This window comes from Branchiostoma belcheri, unplaced genomic scaffold, assembly GCF_001625305.1.
Source record: "Branchiostoma belcheri isolate BF01 breed outbred unplaced genomic scaffold, Haploidv18h27 scaffold43, whole genome shotgun sequence".
Classification (NCBI taxonomy): domain Eukaryota; kingdom Metazoa; phylum Chordata; class Leptocardii; order Amphioxiformes; family Branchiostomatidae; genus Branchiostoma; species Branchiostoma belcheri.
In genome coordinates, this window is record NW_017804054.1 from 316,057 (window position 1) to 343,934 (window position 27,878).

The 27,878-nt window shown below is 43.0% G+C and overlaps 2 protein-coding genes across 2 annotated transcripts; both read left to right on the forward strand.

The window, feature by feature from the left end:
* Nucleotides 1–2,516: 2,516 nt before the first annotated feature.
* On the forward strand, nt 2,517–11,227 carry LOC109478265 (N6-adenosine-methyltransferase subunit METTL14-like). The gene is made up of 11 exons (XM_019779721.1): nt 2,517–2,585; nt 3,233–3,421; nt 3,940–3,996; nt 4,213–4,300; nt 4,631–4,721; nt 5,141–5,279; nt 5,685–5,777; nt 6,389–6,505; nt 6,783–6,874; nt 7,360–7,478; nt 10,607–11,227. The coding sequence occupies exons 1-11, from the start codon at nt 2,520–2,522 to the stop codon at nt 10,900–10,902; spliced, it is 1,347 nt and encodes a 448-aa protein (XP_019635280.1). The 5' UTR covers nt 2,517–2,519; the 3' UTR covers nt 10,903–11,227.
* A 4,055-nt stretch (nt 11,228–15,282) lies between these two features.
* On the forward strand, nt 15,283–27,704 carry LOC109478271 (tetraspanin-17-like). The gene is made up of 3 exons (XM_019779728.1): nt 15,283–16,330; nt 24,966–25,545; nt 26,384–27,704. Exons 1-3 carry the CDS (start codon nt 16,288–16,290, stop codon nt 26,697–26,699), a joined length of 939 nt encoding a protein of 312 aa, XP_019635287.1. The 5' UTR covers nt 15,283–16,287; the 3' UTR covers nt 26,700–27,704.
* Nucleotides 27,705–27,878: the final 174 nt, after the last annotated feature.

The window sequence follows — 27,878 nt, forward strand, 5'->3', positions numbered from 1 at the left end:
CAGTGCAAATTATTCTACTATTGACAGGATCGATAAAATTTTGGTATTTTTATTTCGTACTGGAAATTTTGGGGTGGGCGCTGGTTCGTGTAGGTCTTATGTAGATGTTATTATGTATGCTATTAGGCCATTTTTTACGATCCTGCGCTGCGGCCCCTGCAGATCGTCGTGCATACATTGATCCCCCGCTCGGTAGCGCGCGCCTGGCCTCCCGTAAGCAATGCGGCGGCAGTGCGTGCCTGTCGCCCCGACTAGCCTCTACCAGGCACCGCGGATCGCCGAAATAAAGTGAATAAGGTCGGCTAACTCCCTTGGTATATATTCCCTTTATTTCGGCCAATTTCTATTATTTTTCCAGCGATCCACGGTGCCTGGTAGAGGCTAGTCGGGGCGACAGTAAGCGCTAGCCATTACAGCCGGCGCCACGGGAATGACACAGCGGTCCACCGGCGGGTACCCGTCGGGCTAGCCTGGGTGCCACCCCGCGCGCGAGTGTCTATCTCCTAAGTAAAAGTCACGGGAAGCCTGGAAGCCATACTCCCGGCAGACCTACTTGGCACACTGGGTCTAAATTCTAAATATCTCCTCGCGCATGAGGCGTTTATATAGAGGGCTTCGCGTGGACGAAGGGGTTTGGGTGGATAATGGTAGCGGACAAATACGGTTTCTCCCGAAATCTATCGCCAAATAAACGCCGGACTCTGGGGCACCCAGGGTTAACCGTCAGGCGTGCTAACAGCAACAACCCGCCCCCAGGTAACACTAACCAGCGTGCCAGGCCCTGCAGCGTGCCTTTGCCGGTACTGTGGGGCCCAGTGGGGCCGGTAAAATTCGGTCACGGGCCAGCTGGATACGCGCGCCAGGGGGCTGTTGTTGTTAGCGGGCCGGCTAGCTGAACCGGCCACACCAGCGGTACTTTCCTGGATTTGTTCCATTTGATTTCGAAGTTGTTGAAAGAATAAATAATGGATAGAGATCAACTTCTTTTTGTCTTTTTTATTGTCTTCATCTTATGTAACAGCCTTCATATTTCAGACAGCTTATGCATGAAATTCGCTTGTATTTATATTTTGAACATGTCTAGTTTTGACATATATCTGCTGGAGTACTCTGTATTGATAACTGTTAACGTGATGATAGCCGCCATCGTGAAACGCCTAATCTGCAGTACAGTAGCATATGCCTTCTGACTGGTTAAACAAATGAAAACAAAGAAGAAATCATGTCAATAGAGCCCAAAATGGAAGATTTAAAAAATCCTGTCAATAGTGCCAAAAATGGCACTGCTGACAGGACGATCCTGTCAACAGTGTCAAAAATGGCACTGCTGACAGGACGATCCTGTCAGCAATGCAGTATTTCCTGTTATTGACAGGATCGTCCTGTCAGCAGTGCAATATTTTCTGCTATTGACAGGATCGTCCTGTCAGCAGTGCAGTATTTTCTGCTATTGACAGGACGATCCTGTCAGCAGTGCAGTATTTCCTGCTGTTGACAGGACGATCCTGTCAATAGCCTCAGGCTAAAATCAAAACTGAAGGCCAGCCGTAAGGCCGCCATTAGAAACGAGGCATTCACCAATACAGAATCCTTTAATGTCAGGATGGTCATACATGGCAACCCAGTGGACTCACTGCACTTTAGTTTATCCTCTCAGAGTTCGCGCTTCTATTAAAACGGTTTGCAAGAGATCCCCAGGCCTCTACTGGGCACTACTTGATATTTTGCGACTAGGCTGCTTTATCTCTCATGCGTACTTCAAGTGTATCTTTTCTATTCTAGTACGCTTTTACCCCAAGGAGATTTCAATCTCATTTAAAACCTGAGGCTGTGGACATTTGCAACCTCCTTGGTTATCCAGAATTCATACCTCCCTGTCGCGTAGTCTGGCATATCTGGCATATTGCATAAGCCTGTGGCTATTGACAGGATCGTCCTGTCAATAGCAGAAAATATTGCACTGCTGACAGGACGATCCTGTCAATAGCAGAAAATAATGCACTGCTGACAGGATCGTCCTGTCAATAGCAGAAAATATTGCACTGCTGACAGGATCGTCAATTTTATACCCATTGGTTCTTCTGTCAACGATGAATCATCTTCGGCCAATAGTGTAAAAAATTCTGTTACAGGGAGATCCTGTCAGTAGTGCGAATTTGTTGACAGAAAAATCCTGTCAATAGTGCAAATTCTCTGTTATTGACAGGACGATCCTGTCCACTATTGGTAGGATGATCCTATCGTTAGAAAACAAATTTGTAGTCGATATCCTCATGCTTCAAGAATTGTGTTTGCCCCTGTTTTGTTGTCGTTGTTGTTGATTTTGAACCTTTTAGTTGTAGAGCAAAGCAGTGTGTCGTAAAATACGTCGGTGATCAGGTTTCACGACAGCCGTAAAACGGTCTGGTCCTTTAGGTAAGTAGCGTCCATTGCGGAGATCTTTCGCTGTCTTCTAGAGGAAAATCAGCGGTATTGGCGTCCCCAACATCGTGTTTTCCCATCCCTGTAGTCACAGAGCGATGGGAGACAGACTGAAGGAGATTCGAGAGCGCCAGAGGAAGCGCCGGGAGCTGCTGGCACAACAGGTAAACATACCTCGCTGTGGCGCCCCCCTCCCCATAATATTGTATGCTGCAGGTTGTTTGTTTGTTTGCTTCGAGAAATCCCCTCAAGACGGAATACACCAGTTTTGTACAGTAGGTTGAAGTTGCGAAAAGACCAGACTGTAAGGTTTGATGCATTCCAGACGTGAATGAATCAAACCTTAGCACTCAAGTGTTACACCTTTGTAGGTGTGGTTGAGGAAAGTGAGGAAATACCAGTGTAAAGTGCAGATTTCCCAAGTGCACAACATTGGGGCATGCAAAGTTCAAACCCAGAACCTTCAGAAGTCAGTAACCGTAACCACAGACCATCTTGAGACCCAGGGGGCCCACATGCCCTTTTCCGCAGAGTGTAATTGCCCCTTTTAATTGTACCAAAAGCGTAGACAGACCGCTCTAATTCAACGTAGAGTGTAATTGGCGCATTTTGTGTAGAGCATAATTCATCGTTTTGATTCTATGTCATGCATTGTAGCTACCCAGGATTTATCTTACCGGTATAATGTAATGAGGAGGATTCCTGAATTCATCGTGGCGTAATACATAGTCGGCTCTTGAGCAGCTTAGAGCATTCTCGAGACCACCCCATACTGGCCCTCATATTGGTCTGATGATGTAAAATTCCCCAGCTGGGAGCGGCAGATGCAGACAGCCTGGGGCAGGTGCTGAAGAGTAAGGTGGAGCTGGAGGAACAGGCCAAAGCTACTCCAGCTGCCAGGTCTGCAGACGAGGCACCTGAAGCCAAGCGCAGGGCCACTGAGCCCAGCGTGGACAAGGAAGAACGGAAGGATGCGGAATGGCAGGGAGAAGGGGATGAGGTACACATAATGTCTTAATGTTTCCTATTTTTCTGCCTCTGCATAAGGTTTTGTTTGTCATGTGTTTGTTTGCTTGTGTGTCCAGACTCCGTAGTTATTTCGGCATAGTATAGGCACAGGGAAATTGTGTAACCACAGACTGATTGGATGGTCAAATTGGAAGTCAAAATGGTCTCCACGCAGGCTGGGAGGAAGTACATTGTAATTTTGTATAGTGGAGGAACTCAAGAACTTGAGAATGGACTTTTCCGGTCGAATACTGTAAGCCCCACCCCCTGTTCTATTTAGAACACCTCGGTCAAAAACAGTACGGGAAGGGCCATGCCAGCCATCGCTGCTAGAATGTCGGTTTTGGCGCCCAACTTTGGGGTTGCTCTCTCAGCAGTGAATAACTCTCAGCAGGTCAAAAAAGGGGGCTATGCTATCTTAAATGAAGGATACATCCACAGAGAGGAATTCTTTGAGGAGGAATAACCAGACCAGTCCTAACTGTTGTACATGTCTTCTTTTCTCGTCAGGATGAATACTTTGAATTGGTGGAAGAAGTGTACCAAGACTCCAGCACCTTCCTCAAGGTAAGTTTATTTCCTGGTTACAGGATCTACATGTATGAAGATTCCATTGTGCATTTGTTTAAAAGGCCTAGATAATTATGGGCATACCAATTCTATTTGCAGGTTGTTGGATTTTTTTCAGGAAAAACATGATGTGACAAGGCTGGGATAAAGCCAGGTCTCATCCAAAATAAGTAACTTGTGTGTATTGTGACATTCTTGTCATTTTGTTTTTAGGGGACTCAAAGTGCCAACCCCCACAATGACTACTGTCAGCATTTTGTGGACACAGGACAGAGACCTCAGAACTTCATCAGAGATGTCGGTAGGGGCTCTTCTTTTGTCTGTATAGTAGTAAGCTGACATCCATTTAGCAGAAGTTCACATATTTTATGATAGTGCTGTGTACCTGAACCAATTTTAGGTACCGGCCAAAATCATGATTGAAATGGACAATTTACTCAAGTTACTGATATTTCAAGCCAGGGAAAATTAAATACAGGCTTTTCTCCATTAGGTGAAATTTCGTTTCATATAAATTATAAGTTATATATTTTATTCTGTTACATGATGATGTTACTAAAATCATAGAGATAGCATCATTCATAGTAGCAATGCAAATAGATTGGTGTTAAACATTGCACTTTGTTTTCAGGATTGGCAGACAGATTTGAAGAGTATCCCAAACTGAAAGAGCTTATCAAGCTGAAAGATGAGCTCATTGCAAAAACAGCATGTCCACCAATGTAAGTCATGTTCACCTTTCCTTTTTGGCTACGTTTTGCATGGGACCATGTAACAAGCGTACACACTAAGTTAAAAACTAGGGTTAGACAGTACAATAGGCGCAAGCTGCATAAGACTGCACTGTAAGGTTTAATCCACACACCAGAATGGACCCCTTCTCTTTACTACAAGTGTGATGGGTTCTTTATCTACCAGAGGTATGGCTCACCCCAAACATGGGGCCTCCAACTTTATGTCCCAGATGTACCTAATCTACATACTCATTTTCACTTGTGGCAAATGTGAAAAAAGTGCATTTTCCAATGACATAAATTTGGGATTACTAGTACTACGGATTTGAACCCAGAAGCTTTAGATTCTAAGTCACACAAGACCACCTTGAACAGGTAACAACATTGTCTGATGTTTTTTCTGCCAGGTTTCTCCAGTGTGACCTGGAGACTTTTGACATGCGTGAACTGGACTATAAGTTTGATGTCATACTGATAGAACCACCACTGGAGGAGTATCAAAGGGAAGGAGCTTTGTACAGCGGCAAATTCTGGGCCTGGGAAGAGGTAATGTGGTTATATATGTTAGCCTGGTATCTAATTCTATTCTAGCGCTGGTTCACTCATGTCATCAAGTCCTTGTTAAGTAGTGATCCATTTTTGTAATTTTGTGTACCTGTTAAGTTTGTAATTTTGTGTACCTGTTTTGTAATATTGGTGAGGTTTAAGACTAACCTTTCTTGACCAACTTCTGTTGAATCTGTATCTGTACCAGTTAACATTTAAGTTAACCATGCAGCCAACTGTCTTTTTAGTGGTAAATTGTTGTTGTTGGATAAGGGTTTACATATTTTAAATGACAATTTGATGTATCCGTACTGTAGAAAATGGCATCCACAAGTGTTTTTTTTTTTCAGGGACAGGTAGACCAGGTTTGGTCTATAGCTAGTTAATTTCTTCCATCTCTCCCAGGTGATGAAGCTGGAGATTGAGGAGGTTGCTGCTCAGCGATCTTTCATCTTCCTGTGGTGTGGGTCTGGGGATGGGCTGGACTGGGGCAGGAAGGTAGGGGGCGCTGCTGCACTGTCATGTACAGGTTATAGGCTATCAGGTAGTGAGGCTTACTTAAGAATGGGAGTCTGAACTATTAATGCTACTGGTAACAAAGTCAGATGATGGTAAATCTGAGATGCAATTAGAGATGCAATTATGATTCCAGGTAGGTAGGGGGCAGTACTGCACAGTAATATATTGGTCGTAGTTACAAAGGCTATCAGGTAGTGCAGCTTGCACAAGAATGTGAATCTGAACTATAAATGCTACTACCCAGTAGTATAAAAGGCAAATGCTGGTAAATCCATAAGAGATGCAATTATGATTCCAGGTAGGTAGGGGGCAGCCCTGCACAGTCATGTGTAGGCAGTAGGCTAAAAAGCTATAATGTAGTGCAAACAAGACTGGAAGTCTGAACTATAAATGCTACTAGTGTCATGCTACTAGGAAGATGCTTGTTAATCTGTTAGAGATGTAATTCCAATTACTTTTTTTACAAGGTGAGTAAGAATACACTAATTGTGGGACCATGCATAGCTCTATAGTAACCTTTGAAAAACTGTACTGTGTGGTGCTCAGGCTGTCTATGTTTTGTCAGCTAATTTTGACATTGCTTCCCTCAGTGCTTACGTAAGTGGGGTTTCCGACGCTGTGAGGACATCTGTTGGATCAAGACGAACATCAACAACCCGGGAGTCAAGAAGAACCTGGAACCCAAGGGTATCTTCCAGAGGACTAAGGTACACATACTTATCTTCTTCTTCTTCTAGTAATGTTAGAGGAGTAGTGGCTCTAGCATCCTCACTGACCCTCTTCCCCCAAGCATGATAAAGATATTCCAGAGCCTCTAAAAACTTAAATTTTAGATCCTTTACAAAGTACATATATGTATGTTTTTTATGAAAACACAGCATATCATTGTGTCTCAGAGAGGGAAGCTGACTTAAATATAAACTAAATCTGTTAGTACTGTTTTGTGCAGGTTATTTTCATTTGTATCTTTCCTTTCTTCCAAAGGAGCATTGCCTGATGGGAATAAAAGGAACTGTCCGCCGTAGTACAGACGGAGATTTCATTCATGCTAATGTGGACATCGATCTAATCATCAAGTAAGTATTCCAGCTTCTCACATGTACATACTGTAGGTACTGTTGGGGTTACTCCAAGTGGGTAACTTAAAGTTGTCCTATCCAAAAGAAAAATGGGACCCAAAAAGCGTGTAAATCAATCAATTTTTTTTCTTCAATCCCACTTAATACAAGAAGTATTTGAGACAAAAGTTTGTTTATTACTGACAGGATTAGGGCGGAAAGTTTTGGTATCCAAGCATTGTCATAGAAGTTTTAAATGCCATAAATATCATTTCATTGTGTAGAGTTGGGGTTATTTTTATTTTCCTAGGATTGTGCTTGCTAAGGAAAGCAAAACATCTTCATAAACACTATTGAATATACAGCCATAAAAGGTGCGTCCATGTATTTTCTCAATGACATTAAACCCAATGGTACAGCCTACTTGCTGTATGAGACAAGACTTCTTCCCAGCATCGTTACCCTACGCTCCAGAATGACTCCATCTTGTTCCCTGTCCGCAGTGAGGAACCCGAACACGGCAGTATTGAGAAACCTGATGAGATCTTCTCCATAATGGAGCACTTCTGTCTGGGGCGGCGCCGGCTTCACGTGTTCGGCCGGGACGACACCATCAGACCAGGTCAGCGGATTAACCTTCACTGTCCCTGTCTCTGGGACCTTAATTTGAAATTGGTAAAGCTTGGTCCCATAAATCCCATTATCTGACATACACGGGCAATATACCATCACTAATAGGTTAGGTAAGGGTCCCATAGCCATTATGAGGCCATAGGGGCAGTGGGTTGTTACTCCACAGGGGTAAGATGTTTGAAGGCCTCTTCTTCCACTGCCTTTTAATTCCCCAACCAAAGCCTAACAGATACTTATATTACACCTGGGTGGAGTCAGGTATTAAGTACCTTTCCAATGTAGGACACAAGATGGGGCCAGGAATGCAAGGAATCTTACAACATAACACTATCACTTATAACATAACACCATCACTTACAACATAACAAAGAGTACTCTTTAAACCTCAGATCAACTGACATCTTGGTCATGAGTCTCACTGGTTTGAACTCAGAGTAAAAAGAGGCTGTTTACTTGCAAAGTTGCCACCCTACACTGTCACCCACTTTTTGCCTTACCACTTGCTGGCCGTGACATCATGGCAATCAGCTCCTATTCTGACTTCCTTTATGCAAATGAGGACCTTATCATAAAGTGTACCATGATTTGGCAAAGGTATGAGATTGTGGTGCACTAGCTCATCATTTTGACTGTCATCTAATAGTCTACAACATAAAAAAAAACACAAGCTATTTGCAGAATCACTGACAGAAGACTACAGTAATCCCTGATGCATGCACAGTCAAATGTGAGAAAATTCCAAAGATGATTGATGGCTGAGAAGTAATGGAAAACAACTCAAGACTGTAGATACACATCTGGTGCATGTCCAGGAGTGACACAGGCTAATGCTTTTAATGGAAAGTTGATCCTCCTGCCCACGTGGGAAGTGGAAGAACTACCTTGGGCATATCTGGAGAGTAAATGTGTCGTTTATCATAACAGACAGAGGTACTTGTACTATGTGTGAGATGCCAGAGCTCAAAATGCTGGGGTATATAATATTACATAAGACAGTATCTATTCCAACATCTACGCATGTACAAAGAAGTGAGGAGACGTTGACTCTACTTGGTCTCCTAAGTATAACACTTTTATACTACTACTATATGTACATATTTAACTTGTGTATCTATGATTTCCTATTTTCATACAGCTTGTTCATGAATCAGCCTATGGGGTAATTTGCTAATATGCCTGTGAATTCTTAGGAAGTTTTCCTACAATGATGAATTTAGAGTTGCCATAAAAACTAGTGTTGTTGAGTTCAAACCTGTGCTTGAGGGTTAGGGTGTTTGAGTCAAAACCAATAGGTCCTGGGATCAAATCCAGTATTTTGAGTCTTGCATTAAGTCTTGTAAGTATAACACCGAAGAGGCACCTTGAACTCTTGGACATCTGAACAAAGTCTTTATGTTTCCTGTACCCCCCTACATGATGGACCAGTCCAGTCCTGTTGCTCTGGAAATATCTCAAGGCCATCCTCACTCAGAATCAATACCCAATCAACAGTTAGATTGGGTGGGACTCTATTGCAGGTTTATGTATGGGGATTGGGTAACAAGCACATTTATCCACAGTGTGACAGATCTAGATCTGTGCCTGGGGAGAAATGTGCATCCAGTTACCCGACCTCAGTAAAAATCTGCCAACATTCGTCTTTTTTTTTGTGTCGGCCACTGGCAAGGGACATCAAATTTTCTGGGTGATGAAAAGTTGTAGAATGGTTTCCAACATGTTCTTTTCATTTTTATTGCAGTAGAAAATGCGATATAAACAGCTTATGTAGTGAACATTGTACTTTTTTGTTCAGTTTATTAATATACTTTGTATACGTATATATATATATATACAATGTATACGTATGGCAGTAGCTTTTTTTGTCAGGAAAAGGTAGCACGTCATCATAGCATACTGCACCTGCGCGAAATCCCGTATTCTTCACAGTTTTCGTTAAATTTTTGGTCAACATTGCATCAGAATTCTGCCTGCTACAGACGACATCTTTTCCAACTTAACATTTGAAAACTACAGACGGGATGTTAACCGTATATGCGCAACTACGACCTTATATTAGACGTTCTGTCAAAGTACTATGCACAATACATTACGGGTTTCGCACAGGTGCAGTACATACTGCAGATGTGCTGGAAAAGGTGCTGTAGGCCCTCTAGTAGCTTATTGTGGAACTGCAGGGGATCTGGAATTTTTTTGATCAACCGTTATTGACTTTCTTGAAGCTAGGTCATGTCCACTCTCGGAGTTTCTTGTCTCAAGGACTGGCATTGGCAGATAAGAAGGTCGTGGGACAAACGTTTGGCATCAATCACATTTCCCATTAAATGGAAGCTGTCGGTGGCCTTGGGAAACATTCCTGTTGACTGATTAGTGAGGAAGGACAGGGAAGAGAGTCATCGATTTCCAATAGTGGATAATGTGCTAACATGTCACTGTCAATGGCTCCGAGTATGGAGAGGGGAGTGTTGGTTACCTATTTCAGAGGCTAAGGAAAATTAATACTGTGTTTCCGATCATGGTCCTGAAAAAACAGGGTTAGCAACACGGCATTTATTTTCCATTAGGCCATGTTGATTTGATTATATGGATGACATCCTCTGGGAACCCCAAAACTGATGCACGCGTGCGAATAAAAAAAAAGTTTTGAAAAAAAAAGTTGCTTTCACTATGAAATCTACGTGGTCATGAAGGTTGAACAAATAGCACAGAATATGTTATGGCGAATAATCTACTCTTCGAATTCATTTCTTTACATTTTTGTCTTTTTTCCTTTGATTTTGGCATTCTACGACATTGGTATCGTTTCTAAATGTTTTCCTTGCAACTTATGGTGTATTTTTGCTCATTTAGCAACTGTTTTGCACAATTTACAGTATGGTTGAAGACTTTTTTTTTTTGGAAACGGCCGAAAATTCATGCGCGCGGGGATGTCATCCATATAATCAAATCAACATGGCCTTATGTGACTGAGGTGTTAAAAAGCCATGCTGTAATCACCTTAAACTTATGTCAATTGATATATGAGAAGCAGTGATTCTCATATCAAAAAAGCTACCTGTAGTAGATGCATTTGATATGCCTTTCCATACTGAAGTGTTATTTTCTGTATTTGTTTTGTAGGTTGGCTGAGTATTGGTCCAGCCCTTACCAACACCAACTTCTCTGCAGAGACCTACAAGGCTTTCTTTAACAAAGGACCAAACGACTTCCTCACAGGCTGTACAGAGAAGATAGAGGCACTCCGACCCAAGTCACCCACACCGAAAATCAAAGGAGAGGGTCGAGGAGGGAGGGGTGGGGGGCGAGGGGGGTCCAGCAGAGGGGGAGGGGGTAGAGGTGGGTTTGGGGGAAGGGGTGGTTTCGGGGGAAGGGGACGGGGGAGGGGGATGCACAGAGGTGGCTACAATCCCAGATAGGTCTTGGTTTCCGGTGAAGGAAAAGGTGAGTTTCCAGATCACTGGTGGTTTTGACATTCTGTTACAAGGAATAAGTTGCCATAGGGAAGATGCCCCCAATTTCAATATTGGTTGCCGTGCTATGTTTAGAAACTATTGACTCTGAACTTAAACCATTATATCTGTATCATCATATGACCGAAGCACAACTCCACACATGTTATCATACAACAAATAAGTCCTTAATCAGATCAACCTGTAGTGTTAATACTATCAGTATCAAAAGCTACTGTAGACATGTAATATTAATCAAGGTGCAAAAGTAAGAAACTACGATTAAACAAGACATACAAGAACTTTAAATATTTCACAAGAGTGTTGAGGTCTTTGAACTCTTACGAAAGCACCTTTTGAGGCCCTGCGATCTCTGAAACTTGTGCCTGACGTTCCTTTACTATCAATGCCAACATGAAACCTTTTAAAGTAAAAAAAAAAAAACAACTGCTGACTTCACTTAACTTCATCCCTCGGCTCATCATCTTAAGTGCAAGTCATCTTGTGCAGATTGCCTCCTTTTAGCGCCTCGAGTCCTGAGATAAGGTTATCAGCTCTGGCTCTCCCTCCAAGGCCACTCCATCTCTGTACCAATCTGCTGATGTCCACACAAGCTCCAGTCTCAAACCTTGTCTTCTGTAGGTCAGGGATTTCTTTAACTGCCCTTGTCTCTGAATAAGGTCAGTAGCATCTACTTTACACCTCAATGCCTGTTACGGCTATCTGTATCTCCAGGCATCTAGTGCAGTTTTTAGGGCTTTGAAACCAAAACCAAAGTCAATATTCTAGTGACCTATCTACATACTAAGTTAAAACAACACTGCCAGTGTATATCGACATTCATGGAGCAAAAATGCCCCAAAATTCTGACAACAGACTGTTACTGGGAGGACCTGGGTTGATTTTTAGGGTACCATCCAGAAAATAAAGGACTCATCTTGGGGCATGTTTCTGCAGTTTTTAATGCCTCAAGTATGAAATACTGATTCAAATGTGCTTATGTGGGACAGTATGTTTCATACAGATTGCCTTATTCATTATATTTACAGTTTTTCCATCCTGAAATTGCACTGGATGCGGGTAGAAATATACCCCATCAATCCAGCATCTTTCCCCCTCCGTACTGACAACCTCCTAAGAGTGAGCGGCTCAAAAACAAGATCACAAAGCTCCCACTTCCAACGCTGGATGATATTTACAAGACTCCAAATCTGATGCGAGAGCGTGAAAAAAAACAAGATGGACAAAAAACGAAATGGAAAGTAGCCACCGAGTCGTGTACATTTGTATGCATCGTTGGATAGAAAGTTGCGAACCTACGATTCAGCACCAAGGACAGCATAGCATTATTCATACATTACTAGTTACCTCCGGATGTGGAGGTAGTGTTTTGGGCATGTCGTTTGACACGTTGAAGGTACATTAGACCATCTCTTTAGTTGTGACAATAAATTCACAAAAACTGAAATACTGCCCGGAGATTTGAAATGCGGAAGTTAACATTTGGATGCCCTCGAGCAGGATGGATCATGGGTATTTTCCTTTATTAAACACATTTCTCTGACTCTGAGTCAACTTCCAGTAATAAAATTTGCACGTTTAGTCATCTCCAAGTAATTTTGCCTGACAGCGTGAGCCAAATTCACTACAAGGTTCTTCTGGGGGGTTATCGGTAAACTGTAATAACTACTAGTATATTCACGTAGTGTCTTCTGTTTCAATCACGGCGTCATCTTACCGCGTTAGACGTTGTAAAACGGAGTTACGCTAATGGTGTAGCATTAGACGGTTATTAGAAAATGCACCGGTGGCGTGCAACGCAATCAAGGAACCGTTAAAATAGAGGGCCATATCTGGACACGCCAGCGAGCACCAGTCAATAGCAACTTACAGAGACGAAATGAATATTTGCCTGGTACGTTTTTACAAGATATATTCATATCCAATAATCGTATATCTCGTGTTATTGAGTGTCCCGGTCACGTTTCTTTCCTAGGAAATGACAATAACAGAATTCCAAACTATAAATTTACACTTCAAGATATATACGCGTATACTCTGTTTTTCGTCTGATAAGAATATATGTATTGTTACCATGGAATAGCGAGGCAAGAAACGACGTGCCTTTGACACCAAGCATCTGACAATAGAATACATGTACCTTGCCTTATCGAGTCGGATGCTTTTAAAATTTTCTTTACATCGCGACTTTTTGATGGTAGCAGATGTCAAATTGAAGCTGTTCGCGGCTTCATATAGACAGTGCAGCGCTGGAAACCACCTCCCTGCTGCCAATAAGATATACGTACCTTGCCTTATCGAATTGAATGCTTTTAATATTTTCTTTTCATCGTTACGTCTTGCTGGTAGCAGATGTCAAATTGAAGCTGTTCGCGGCTTCATATAGACAGTGCAGCGCCGGTAACCGCCTCCCTGCCGCCGGGTGTTATCACAGTCCACACGCAGCTACGCCAGGAAAACGCAATATCCGCACGGCGAGGGAATTTCTTTTATCGGACGTCTCTGGTCATAAGACTGATCCTCAGAAGATGTCAAACTACTAGTACTCAGTAATGTACGCATCGGGTATGTCTTTAGAGTAGGCATATTTTACCTCGTTCCGTTACAGTGTGAGTGTTCCGTTGCAATTATCCTTCGGGCATAAGCTTGCATACAAAAATATAACTAGCATGGTAACATTTGCAAAGCAATGTTTACCTTCGCATATGGACAGCTCTATTACTTCTTACTCAAACACATTCATATATATGGTCAGACAGGAGTCTTAATCCCTCCTGCTATAAAATTGCAACATGATGTAACCCAACACTAGTTACCATGGTAACAGACAGTGTGGTTCAGGTCATTGACATTTTTGGTGTGGAGAAGAAGAAACACGGCCAAAACAAAATGTTCTCCTTCGGTAAACATAAATATTAATTTCATCTTTGCACAGCACATACAACGTCACGTGTGTACAGTTGCACCGAAGACATGTTATCATATTCTCTCCTCACTATTATCTCAAAACAATACAGATAATGCGGAGGAGATTACATGTGCATAGAAGTGGTGATACCGATCAAGACAACAGCTGGTTGTACAAGATAAGAGAAAATGGGATCCCGACAACAGCAATAATCCAATCTTTCGTGTGGCCATGTGCTCTCTCTATATATATCGTTATTCTCCACTGTCCGACAGAAATCCGACCCCCCTCCCCCAGTCCTGGCGACTGTCCCAAAACATAACTCATCTATAACACCATTAAATCAGCACCTTGGACAGCTCCCAAGTATCATGTGCCATCGATTTATCTCGATAAGATACACATAAAAGCCATTGCATATTTCAGTATCAAATATCTATAACGAGATGATTATTCATACAGTTATTCTGAACATGTAACGTGCACTACATGTTATATATGCTCGGGGTGTGGGATTTCACGTTTTCGGTCTCCTTCTCTAGATGAATCTGGGGTGTTGTGCTTTGCATGAACCCTTTGGTAATCACGTACCAGTCGTCATTTATCTACTCGCAATTTCTTGTATAATTCTCCGTTCTAAATACTAACCGCAGGCAAATTAAACAGGAGTTTCTATTCCCTCCAGAACAGAAAATACATGTAGTTTGGAAAGAATAACGATGAAGGGGATTAGGTGGGTGGATAGCTTGCTGACGGAATGGCAAAATAAACAGATAAGAGGGAGTTTACCATAGTGTTGTAATAGACCGATCCTCGGTGTCTATTACACTTAGCAGTTCAATCTATGATAGCATGGCAATTATTATTTCGACCAATGAGATAGCGGCTGCCTGTTCGGCAAATAATGGCATTTCTATGTTTTGATTTTGCATGTTTACGTGTTGACGGAAGAGGGAGGGCGTTCTTGTTTTATTTCTATGAACGATATTTCAGGAGACGACAGATGCCGAGGCGTGAGCACGTTCAACACGTAGCGGGACTGATCAATAAGGTCAGCGGTGCCGGGTGATGTATGCGCCCGTAAGGCAAAATAATGTAACGACCTCCCGCTAAAATGTGAAAGGCAGCGCCTCAGATGGGCCGTAAGCTGCCAAATTTGCGTTAAATTGGACACGCGAAGCGACGGGGAGAGCATGGGAGCACTCGGATTATTACAGCTAGAAGCATAGTTAAGCTTGCACAAAATCTATTGTACTCATTTACCAAGAAATAAAAACAGCACGTATAATTACATACATCAGTCAAATTTGAACATAAACAAAAACAGTCATCACGTATGGCATGAAAATGGGTTGCAGATTATTTTATGAACTCTATGGAGCAATGGAGCCCCGTCCACTCATATCACGTACTATATATATATCAGTGGCCTAGGAAGGCCGCGGATTAAATCTACCCTTATCGACCGCTATGTCCAATGCACTGCTCTCATCGGCTGAACGCTTCTCAATGACGACTGCAGGGCCCCATAGGTTGTATTCACTCCACCCGTTATTCCTCCGCGATGGGGTATTCGTGCGGTATTACTCATATGTAAAGTGGGAGCTTTGTGATCTTGTTTTTGAGCCGCTCACTCTTAGGAGGTTGTCAGTGCGGAGGGGGAAAGATGCTGGATTGATGGGGTATATTTCTACCCGCTGTCGGCCATCAAAAATCTACTTTCCGTGAAAGGGCGCTCATTCTCAAACCATCTATCGATAAGTGATCTCATATCAACGTCTGATCGATAGCCAACCGTCACGTCTGCGGTACAGGGGTATTTTGGGAATTCGTGAGGCCGGGACTTGCTTGCGGTGCCAATATTGGAGAAAATCTTCACGGAAGACGCAGGGAATGGAAGCGGCAATGGCGGTGGACACACGGTCGCCTCTGAAGATGTCGTCACTTTCATCACAACACTCCACGAACCGTTCTCCCCTCTCGTGAGGTTGGTATAGTCCAAGACCTGCCCCGTATAGGGTTGGCAACAGGCGCAAGAGCCGTCATTTTTCTGTAAATCAGCCTGACGCTGTCCCGCACCAGGCAGCCGCCCTAACAGTTCAACTGCCGATGTCGACAGCTAGGCTTGGAAGCGAGCCACGGTGGATGTCGTTTGACTGAGTTGTTTTCTGCGCGCAGATAGACTGAGGGCATCCCTGCCGCAATATATTTCCAACTCAACCGGGGATTTCACATCCAACACTACAAAGCAAGAAATGCTGGCGGCGATACTGCGAATCGCGCGGCATTGGCCGTCCATATGGATCAACGGTGCGACTCAGAAATTCCATCAGTATTGAAATCGGAATCAGAGCGCAGCGAGCTCCAAATCCCCGGCGTTAACCAATTTCTGCTGCCTCGTGAAAGTGCAGAACAGACGGACGATGCAGACAACGGAGAAAACATCATCTTCTCTCGTCATCACTGGTAAGTAAGAAGACCTACTCACTATTCTTCCATGTATTTCTTCTTCTTCTTTGGATTGAGGAGGCCAACATCAGCATAATGATGAATCTGCCTCGCTATATCATATTGTTCAGTCAGTGATGTTATTATCTTAAAGACCATGGCAGTTGTGCAAGGATATAGCCTAAAATTGCTGCACTAACCCTTCTTTCATGCTAGGACTACACTTATTGCACTACACTTATACATATTGACTACACTTAGGGTCCGGTCACGTACGTCGTACTATTGTACGATCGAAAAGGGTATTGGGATAGTCGCAGCAGTCGTGCATGTGTACAGAAAAATCTTGTCTTATTCTACCGAAACGGCTGCATTAGATCGATCCTGGTAGCGTGGTTGGCTCAGTCACAGCCTGCTTAAAAACACTGCGACATCAAAAACCGCACGACGACCCGACGATGCCTGTGACAGCGCCATTATATAACCAGTAAAAACCTGGCAGGCAGCCCCCAGCCGTCCGCCCGTGTGCCAGGGGACACCTGATGGTGACGTACCGCTCTCATATTGCGGAGTGTCTTGTGACTTCTCAGCGCGCGGAATCCTATAATGGATGGTGATCTAGGCGGAGAATTTTTGCCTATCGAATCTTCCGTAACGTTATGGTCATGAATACGGCATCAATATTACAGGAGTCGTGACTCACTCAAGTCTGGAAAACGATCTGCAATGACGCTAAGGGGCTGGCTCATCCAGATTGAGTTAGTAGGTGTTTAATTTCCTTGGACAAGAAGGCTATGTTTTCGGCACCATTTGTGTGCCAGTGTTTCTTCGTGTACAGCATAACTCAAGATATGCGTTGTGTGTGAGTGCAGATAATTATATGTGGACGAATCTTAATGACATTCGATATGTAGGAATGTGTCGGTAAAATAATGGACATGCTAAATGTACATCATAAAACATCTAGAGGCTTACTGTGGTACTGCAACAGAACTCCCGACTTTCAATGTTCGTATTCTGGACATGCTAGGTTTTACGTACTGTCAACAACAAGAGGATGTGCACGTACTCGACGCCTATGCCTGTTGTGGTTGTAATGATTCAAACGTCCAATGGACGGTTACTGTCTCAAATCATATCATTGACTTGATGGGAATACAGAATAGCAAAAGGCCATTTTTACTTTAGCTCCCGCCGTTGTGACAAGTGGAGCGCAAATTAGTTCAAGAAACCCACTGATACTAATACTACGTCTGTTCTATCACACATGCCCGGGGCGTCTTGTGTAGGGTTATGCTGTCCTCTTTCTATTTATTGAGATTTAGCACATATGTGAAAGGATCGATTGACATAACAGGTGACTATCACCTTTTCAAGATGTCAACCCGGATACCAGACTGTAAGGACCCTACTTAGGCCACTGCAAGTAAATGTTATGGATGACATTCTTCTCAAATTCCACATTTAATGCGATAAGACGAAAAAACAAGGCAGGCTAAAAAAAAAGATTCATACACTTTCAAATTTTGACATCCTAAACATTCTAAACAAGAAATGATACCTGATATTGTGCTAAGTTTACTGCCAACTCACAACATCCATTTGTCACTGAAACAACTTTGAAAAAGGAAAGTTTTGTTTCCAATCATTGTACAAATGGTTTTGATTCAGTGGGAACATACAATTAAAAAAAGGAATGAAATTCATGCACTGCATCAAAGTAAAAGACAAAACAATAAATCAGCGCCTTGTCCTGTCTCCCCTTCATATTTATCTGCCATCCACATTCCAACATGGCAAGACATGCCATTTTACTCATTTTCGACACGTTGGCCACTGCCAGAGGTCAACAAAATTCGTTTTTTTTTTCAGACGAAAATCAATGCGCACGCTGATGTCATCCATAGCAATTACTTGCTGTGGCCTTACATGACTTTAAGCACCCGGTAAAATCGTAGGAAAAAGACGTATACGTATACTACAGCCACCACACTGATAGACATCACTTGTCGTTCTTGAATGTCAACCCTGCTGTCCTGACGTGACTAGCGTACTGAACACGGCCTGTGTCATCCCCACTGTCAGCTGTGCCGGCGTGATTACGCTCCAAGTACCTGTCTCTGGGAGTGAACTCCAATCCTCTAAGCGGGGGCTAAGGGAAGGTGAACCGAAGATTGGCTGTAAATTGTCGATTCCGCCGCTCGCACGGCTGCATCAGGCGTAGAATCAACGGAAACAGGGCTCAAAATACCACCCCCGTACAGTAAAGTATAAATGCCTCAAGTAGCGAGAAGACGTTGAACCTGTAAACAGTAGATCACATTAGTACGAGTATGTATAGATTAAGTATTAAGTTATTGTTGTTTTCTTTTTCCCTTTTCATTCAGCACCTGTACTTAGCTTGTAAGAGCATAAATGTACAATAAAGGTCTTTCATTCATTCTTTATATTAGTATATTCATGGAGGTAAAATCAGCCTCCATTCATGGATGTAAAATCTGATGTGATTTTTACCTCCATTTTATATCCATGGTACGTATATTGTACAACAGTCGTAACAGGTACAGTGTAAGGTAAATCCGAGCGTAGAACAAGCCAAGATACACATTTTGAAAATTGTCTCGATCGATATCACTGCTCTTAAGATTCGTGCCGAGATTACCCGAAATTGATCACCAACGTTTGCCCTTCAGGGTTCAAAGGTCGGCTGCCAGTTCCGATGGACCCCCGTTCAATTTTCCGCTTAGTTGGCGTTTTAAAGGGCGGTTTGTCAGACGCTGTACACAGTTGTCAGCAGATGTACATATGAGGTGTAAACAGCTAGCAACCATGTATGTGCAGGTTGAGGAAAAAATCGTTCTCGCTTCTTGACTCTATATTCTTACTGTGAAGGATCAGAACCAGTGGATGTTAAGCAAGGAAATCGACTATGTCACACATCTACGATTTCTTGTTTCATTCATTATTGTGGCTTTCTTGCTGATTCTGTACATTTTAAATGTCACTTAATACGGAGAGACCATTTTGACCGTCAATTCGACTTCACTTTCTCCCAGCTGCAAGGGTTCATTTTGACCACCAATTCGATCTTCCTGTCATTCTGTGGTTACATCATTCCCCCTCACGTCCTGCGACACTGCTGTTTTCAAATATCAACAAATACAATTTAAAAAAACCTGACAAACACAACGAAAACAAAACATCCGTACACTGAGGTGAAAAATACCTGGATGTACAAGCAATAAATCACTGGCCTGTAGGGAAATATTAGATATCTCTTTACGACTGATTTATTCCATTAAACAGTGCAGCCGGGTGTGACCTGTGATCTGTCATGCGCAGACGTCGGAATGTCGTTTCAAGGATGACAGATCGAATCTTGAGTCGTGCAGAGCGCATTGGTGACTTTTCCCAGACAGATGTGTCCGAATTAATTGGTGCATTCTTCTGTAATGCTACTGGAAGAAGCAGGTCAAAGTATTAATCCCAGATCTATTCAATATTGTTTTCAACCTTATGAAGCAAGTTTAAACTGTAATATCCAACACAAGAAATTGGACTCACCCAAATTTTCGACTGTACAACTCCAGTCGACGTCTTTGTCAAGGAATGAACAATCCACCGCTTCCGTGACGTCAAGAAGATAACACATCAAACTGTTTTGATTCCTAACAGAATAATGATAATGAGACGTTTATCTAAAATACGTTTCTTTTCCGAAGACCAATCGCAAGTTACATAAAAAAAGACGAACAATAATTGAAGAACAAAATAGCATGTCACTAAAGTTAGGGATGAGCCTATGAAAATAAAGACGGTAGCGATAGCCAATCAGCACAAAGGAGAGGTCGGAGAAGATATCCAATAACCAAAAAGGACAGAACTCAGTAAAACGATGTTCATCAGAAATGTGCTGGGTATGAGAAGAATAATCATCGTCGTCGAAGGAAGGTTCTGCACCAAAATAAGTAAGGGAAAGCCAATCAGCGCCAAGGAGAAATATTGCATGTGCTAATAATGGTTGGGATGTAACCCGTCCCATTTTGTATCTATCCTTCTTTGTTGCACGCGTTTGAACTCATCTACTGGGATATATTATAGTCACGATTATAGTTTAGATATTTTTTTCATTCATGTAGACTTCATTGCACATTTAATATGCCTTGCACTTTGAGGTGGGTAGCTATCATCACATTACGAGATGTGGGTCTCAAATGTGACGCTATGTTCAGCTTGATGGAGTTTGTGTTGAATTCAAAACATGGGAAGAAATAGGTTCTTTCTAATACCAACCGACTATTTTGTAAATACAGGATAGTCTAGATAAGTACTTTATTTATTTATTTATTCAATTTGACAAAATCGTACAAAAGCAGGGATTGACTAACGCTTTTGACAAACGGTTGATTAAAAATCAAGACAAGTGAACAAATTAAAACACACTATATATATACAATCAACATTCACACTAAAACAGGGCAGCCCCGTGTCTTATCTGTATGCCCTACCTTAGATAAATGAACGGATGGATACATTTATTTATTGATCAATTGATTGATTGATTGATTGGGTGATTTATTGATTGATCAATTTTATCAGAAACCAGAAAACGCGTTCAAACTCAGGCTGGCATTCTCTAGTCCTGGTGAATTTCTTCCAGCCCCACCACCACAGGTCATATCCTTCACATTGACTTTCAAACTTCGGATGATAAACGGCGGCTCCAGGCCGTCTCCCGGAGAAAAATCGGAAGTAGAATAGACCGACATAATCGTCTGGCCACAAGCCCCGGGGCTGTTTGGAAAGTGAACCGCAGCTGTTGTTGAGAAGATCCATTCTTCACTGTTAAGAGCACGTCACATATTACGGAGATGTATATGTACATACCGGCGGAAGTTCCTGCTGGGCTTACGTGACGTAGTTTGATGCTATTTGTATTCCCGGTCTCTCTACATATTCACTAGCGACCTTGGCAGTAAAAGCTTCGACAACTTTCCAAACAAGAGATATTATCGCAGATTTCCGGGAAACCTCCGGGAAGAATTTAGAGTTTCTGTGAATTTACTGTAACCACGAAAGAGATGCATCTATAGCAGCGACACCTGCCAGAATTGCCCCGAGGAAGGTGACAGACGGTCACCGGTGCACAGAAACGTCGGATGAATAAAAGACTTGGTTGTGTAAAAAAGTCTCTTTACTCAACCAAAGAGATGGTCTAACGCACGCACTATAAACGTGTTGGGATGAAGATGCCATATACTATAGTATAATATAACCGGGTGTCCTGAATTTCCTTGTTGACCGTCTTGAATACGTACGAGTAGACTGTGGCTTTCCTTGGGCCCGATCAGAACTCATCACGAATATTCAAGGTACTTGATGACAACCCCTCTATAGCGTACCCCATGTGGCTTACTTGGAAAGGGTACGGGAATGTTTCCCACAGACCGACATGGCGGGTATAAAAGGCTGATCGATAAAAACGTATTCCAGTGTAATAAAGAGCCGCCGCAGGCTGGCAGATTCCCCAGCCGTACCGCCGGATTATACAGCGCCAGGCACCGGATGCGATAGCTCTTCTGGCAACCACGTAATGGGACACACAAAAATCGATTTGGGGCAGGGTCTTGGCTCAGGAGCCCACCGCTTGGTATCGTAAAGGGAACGGACTCGTGCACTGTGCCGGTGTCACAGCGATCTCAGCCTCCCTTTTAAATCCCCCCCCCTAAAAAATCAGTTACTACTATTTCCATGTCCAAGTATTAAAAATTGTTGAATAATTTTAATCATAGTATTTCGTTGTATTCGCTGAATTGTGATGTATGTATACACAAAATTAATTCACCAATGTACCTTAAGGCATGTATTAGCCCAAATCCTGTGTTGTTGAGATGCCTATTCTGTGAGCATCCACCAAAAGCATCTATAGCAACAGGGAATATTTCAACCAAGGAGGTTACTTTCTTGCTTTAACGGATCCCGTAATGATATCGTTAGAATTGTTAAATCAAATTGGTGTACCTGTTATACCTGTGGTACGGTGTAAAAGAGTAGACTAACTAAGGGTATCGTGAGTAGGTGTTCTGCGCCTTGGTACTGGCGACGTTTTAAATGTTCTTTTTACGACTGTTCGACACAATGGAATGAAGTTTAATTGCAACCAAAATTCTGGTAGTATGATAATGTGATAGACAGTATGCTGTGACAGAACCAAATATTCCAGCGGCGTATTGCCGTTTACTACAGCTGTGTGTTCAAAACAAGACGACGTGTCGGAGCTGTGGTTTGACAGGTTAATAGTAATTAAATGCCGTGTTGGTGTTGGTGTCAGTATGTACAGGCCTGTTTACTTTCCACCACAGGAATGTTCCAAAGACAGAAGAGGGAATCGTTTTTATTTTTTATTTTAATCTTGGCACTCGATACGACTTTCCTCACTCCACCCAGGTGTAGATAGTTGCCTGACCTCGGTTGGGGAGGTAAAAGGCGGTGGAAGTAGAGAAATGGGCTCCACTTTCCAATACCGTGCCTTAGAAAGTGACCCTAGGGCCTCAAAGGCTATGGGACCTTTAGGTTTACCTCCAAAGGTTTCTACCAACGCTCCATACTTGCTTATTACTCCATACTTACTTACTAATAAATGCCCCATAAACATATCTGAATGCACGACCACATCAAACCGTTAACCTCGGTGACACCTTTACCTGCTTGTTATTCATTGTGATGAGGATAGAGTCTTCAGGGCTCAACTATCACACAAACGAACGTTATGTAATTGTCGGACATTTGATCTGCAATTGTGGTGAATAGCCGACAGGGGGAGCGTTTAATGAGTGTTTGCCTGGCTGTTTCTGAATACTGAGCCACGCTACAGCACGATAAAAATGGCCTCCTAGTTTTCATGTAAACACCAAACGAACGGCAGCGTTAACGCGTTGCAATACGTTCACCGTACGCACTGAGAGTGCTGAGTGCTAAGCAGAGAACTAGAAGCAGAATGTACGATTTTTATCATCTTCCGTATGACTCGCTCGGGATACTCGCTCGGGCATCGAACCCGCGACCTCCCGCAAGCAAGGCGAGCATTCTACCTACTAGGCAAAGGAAGCATTCAAGCCTGCACAGTTTAAGACAATATCTGTCTACCGGGGCTTCTAACTATTTAGAATAGGCACTTGTTGCCAGCCAGCAGCTTTAATTACTAAGCAAGTCTGGATATCAGTCGTTTCTAAATAATTAACTTACGCACTGGAGGTGGAAGATTGTTATTTGAATTATCTTGAATATCTAGGTAGCTGGTTACATAAACGGTGTTTGAAATTTTCCCTAATTCATCAGGCCCGTGTTTTTGCAACACTTGCACAAACTGTTTACGGAAAGTAGAAACTCCGTCCTTGGCATTAGGCTTTGTTTGATCGCTGCAGACGACATCTGTGACCGGTGCCCGAGGCGGGGAGGGAAGTGTTTTGTGGATGTGCGTCATCGCCCGGCCGTAATGGGCATGTTTGTGCAAACTGTGAGCATATTTGTCTTCACGTTCCTACGTTGAGATTGCTTAGGAACAAATTAAGGACCATAATTCAAGTTATCAATCTGTACCACTCAATGAAAACGCGTTGTGTAATACGAATGACCCCGCTGTCAGGACAGGGTGCGTATATATGAGATGTAAAGGGTCTGTACGAGCTGTGAAACTGGACGCCCTAGTTCTGGTGTTCTGCCGACTCAGGTACATCTTGTTTTCTCTTTTATACTTCAGCTCTTTTCGGATAACATATTGGTTATAGGTATGAGTTGCGCAGTTCGAAGATCTTGAACATGCCAGCTTTGCCTGGAATCCAGACATGTTGCCAGTGCCACTCTTCAGCACAAGGGGCAACCTGCCGCCAACGAAAATTTTCCTTATCCTTTTGAGGGGGACCTTTAGCAAGCCTAATACTTATGATATACCGATATCGGGACAGTACAATTAGTTGCAAGTCCCTAATTGCGAATGGAAATTTGAAGGATGATCCTTCACCTACATCGTCATAGAAAGAAATATGTCTCCGTAGCTAGTGAACGTAATAATAATGTTTGTCTCATTTCAGTGCGTTTAACAGGAGCTTTGGATCGTTATATAAGCTTAAGCCATTAGACATTTTTACGGTTCTTTTCCAATGGCTATCATAAAATGATATAGTACAGTGTCTAATGTACACGCGATCTCAACAAATGCAGACCGTATATCAGTTCCATGGACATAAATGCGCCCCATTATTTCCGCGTTGGTTTATTTTCTCATATGTCAAAATTTGTCATAATCTCTTTCCTTGGATCCTCTTTAATCATAGTAATTGTACCGCGCTTTTGAACCACATAATGACATGATCACATACACTGCGCCCCATTGTGGTATCTATTCACAAGGAATGTCCTGTGCTACATGCATTCATCTATAAGCTCGTATAACAAAACGAATGTCGTGCAGTATATAGTAGAGGGGATTCATTCCTCAAGCTAACCGACATCTCGCATATGCACTCGCCCCACAGTAAGACTTCTGGAGCCGCATAGTTCCCGGTTAGAACTTTTATTCAGCCTGTCATACATGTGCAGTTTGGTCAATAGCTAATCTAACGGGACTGTCGCTTCTCCCTGTTCCCTCTAACAGAAGACGGGATCATGCCTATGGAGCGCCGTAGCCGGGTGAAGAGTCTGGAGTCGCCGAGCCCGCGGCGGCGGCGGCTCGCGGAGGAGGGACAGGTCAACCTCTGCGTCAAGTACACCATCTTCAGCGTCAACGTCATCTTCTGGATCGTTGGAGGGGCGGTCCTGGCCATCGGCATCTGGGGCATGGTGGAGAAACGGAACCTTTCGTCCGGAGTGGCCAGACTGACCAACGTGGACAACAGCTTCCTGGCCGTGGTCATGGACCCGATGCTGATCTTCGTGGTCGTGGGGCTGCTGATCTTCCTCCTGTCCTTCTGCGCCTGTCTGGGATCCCTGCGGGAAAACACGTGCCTCCTGTCCTTCTTCTCCTACAGCCTGGTCTTCATCTTCGTGGTGGAGATCACGGGCGGGATCCTGGTGTACGTGTACAAGGACTCCATAGAGCAGGCGCTGGGCAGGGGCTTTAGGACTGCTATCGTGCGCTACATAGAGGACAGCGACCTGCAGTTCATCGTGGATGAGATTCAGATGGGACTGAAGTGTTGCGGCTCGCAGGCGTACACAGACTGGAATGAAAACAGGTAAGGATCAAGAAATCGAATATTTTACACCTCCACGAAGTATCTAGAGTTGTCAAAACATAAAACTGTAACCACTGTCTCACACGTTGAACCACCAATCGTGATGCCATCATTGGTTGAACTGCTAGATGTATTTTGTCAATCAGGATTGGTCTATAGTTTATCACAGCTGTTGACAGGCGAAGAAAACTAGGATAAAGTTGGCACGCTATTTGACATCTGCCCATTACGAATCTTAAGCCGTCGCTTCCGTCTTAACCTCATTCTGATAGATTAGTCTTCTTTGACATTCTAACTTTACTGATCCTGTCCATGTGAGAAAGCCTATTCTTCCTTTGGAATCTGGTCTATTGATATCTGGATTTACTTGTAAAAGAAAATGATCAATCATATTTCGTTGTCGCTTTGCAACGGAATCATTACAAACAATTTTAGGCTGAGTTGAACATTTCGATTGATAAATGACCCGCCTGCCAAAATTTAAACATCGCCAGTCTGATTTGGCCTGCCTCTTTAGACGCCATTGTTGCTATGAACATATACTCCACCTGGTGGCCGCATGCAGTTTTGTATTACTATTAGTCTTCTCTTCTACAACATTCGAGCATATTAGTATTTATGGATCCCAGATTGTAGTTGCGTACTCAAATGACTTTGACCCACAGAATTTTGCCTTTACCTCCCTTAATTATACTAGCACTACGTTTGAGAAATCCCAGTGTGCTGTTGACCTTGCATGGCTGTGATGGTGTTAATGATTTGAATGATTTTCTAGATTATGTGCTAAGTGTTGTCGACCTCTACATGTGCTTATGTGTTTGTTTATTTCTATCCGTAGGTACTTCAACTGTTCCTCTCCCAGCGCCCGTGCGTGTGGCGTGCCGCACTCCTGCTGTCTGTCGGCCTCAGCCAGCTACACACAAGACCAGGTCCTCAACACGCAGTGCGGCTTCAACGCCATCGGCATGAAACTGGACGAGGCCCGGGACAGGATCTACGTGCGGGGCTGCCAGAGAAGCATCGTGGAGTGGATCAACAACAACATGTACCTGATAGGCGGCGTGTTTGTGGGCGCGGTCATACTCCAGATCATGGCGCTTTGTTTTGCCAGGAAACTGATCAATGATATCGAACTGATCAAGGCGTACTGGTAGCGTCCATTACGTATAACTGCACTTTTTTTATTCGGGGCGTTTGGACTGCAAAATATCGTGGACCTTTGTTTGAGGAAAAATGATCGACACTGATGCAGAAATAGTTGCCCCTATACTAGTATGTGGTTTCGCGTGCAAGACACTTGGTTTACGTGATCGTTCTTCGCGAGAAAAGACATCGAAGGTGCTAAGGAGGACCTCCCAAATTGTGTTGCCTGTCGTGTTTATTATAAGCGGACTTTTGTACTTTGTTTCATTGTCACCATATATTAGTACTCCTTCACTCGTGTTAACACTTAGGAGATCGATCGCCAGATTTGATAGTCATCTACATCAGTATCTATGCGTGCTATTCACCTATTTTCTTACCCTTCAGTCTATGTATTAAAGTTTGATAAGCAGATAGAAACAGATACCAGATGGAACACCTAGCGATCCGAGGAGAAAGTGCATCGACTTTCTCCGCCCGGTTTCAGGAAGTTCTTCCTATGCAGCGACTATTACCATGTTTCTTACAGAGGAAACCGGCGTTGACCATGTACAGAGACAGAGATGTGATTCCTACTGACGAAGATACTTATATCCTGTTGTTAATCATGTGTAACGAAAGTGCCATGTCTTTGATAATTGTTTCTTCTTATCGTGTTCACTTTTATTTTGATGTAAAATCGCAAGTTTTCGTGATAATCACCTATACTGTGTCATACTACTATGTGTGTGCCATACCAGCAAAATGGCAATGAAGTGGTTGTATATATCGACGAGATGGATTGGTCAGATCTCGTCATGAGATGCACGTCAAAGCCAACTCGATCAATGAAAACTTTCGTTGTAGAAGCCTGCAACCTATATTCACAGCCAAAGCCTGCGCTGTTCTCGAGTTTCTCTTACGAGAAAGATTTTTTGTAACCAATAAGTGAAAACCTTCGATGTAAAAAGTTAATATGTACAATACATTGTGTGCATAATGTTTTGAGTGTCCAAATGATTGACTATTAAGATTACTTACATCATACAATCCCGACCACAGTTCCAATAATACATTCACGAAAATTTGCAGTGTGAAGGTCACTAATGGCCAAAATATGTCCGTTCACACTCGCCTCCTAGCAACTATACTGAAAACTGCAACCAGGGGCACATTATGCAGTTCGGTCACGTTTCCTCGTCCTTTATCGT

Bases quoted from the DNA above. Each gene is read 5' to 3' on its own strand.
- LOC109478265 (XM_019779721.1), top strand. From the start codon at position 2,520: ATGGGAGACAGACTGAAGGAGATTCGAGAGCGCCAGAGGAAGCGCCGG. The intron at 4,301-4,630 runs GTAGGGGCTCTT...CTTTGTTTTCAG, and splicing joins GAACTTCATCAGAGATGTCG to GATTGGCAGACAGATTTGAA. The intron at 6,506-6,782 runs GTACACATACTT...TTTCTTCCAAAG, and splicing joins GTATCTTCCAGAGGACTAAG to GAGCATTGCCTGATGGGAAT.
- LOC109478271 (XM_019779728.1), top strand. From the start codon at position 16,288: ATGCAGACAACGGAGAAAACATCATCTTCTCTCGTCATCACTG. The intron at 16,331-24,965 runs GTAAGTAAGAAG...TCCCTCTAACAG, and splicing joins ATCTTCTCTCGTCATCACTG to AAGACGGGATCATGCCTATG. The intron at 25,546-26,383 runs GTAAGGATCAAG...TTCTATCCGTAG, and splicing joins ACAGACTGGAATGAAAACAG to GTACTTCAACTGTTCCTCTC.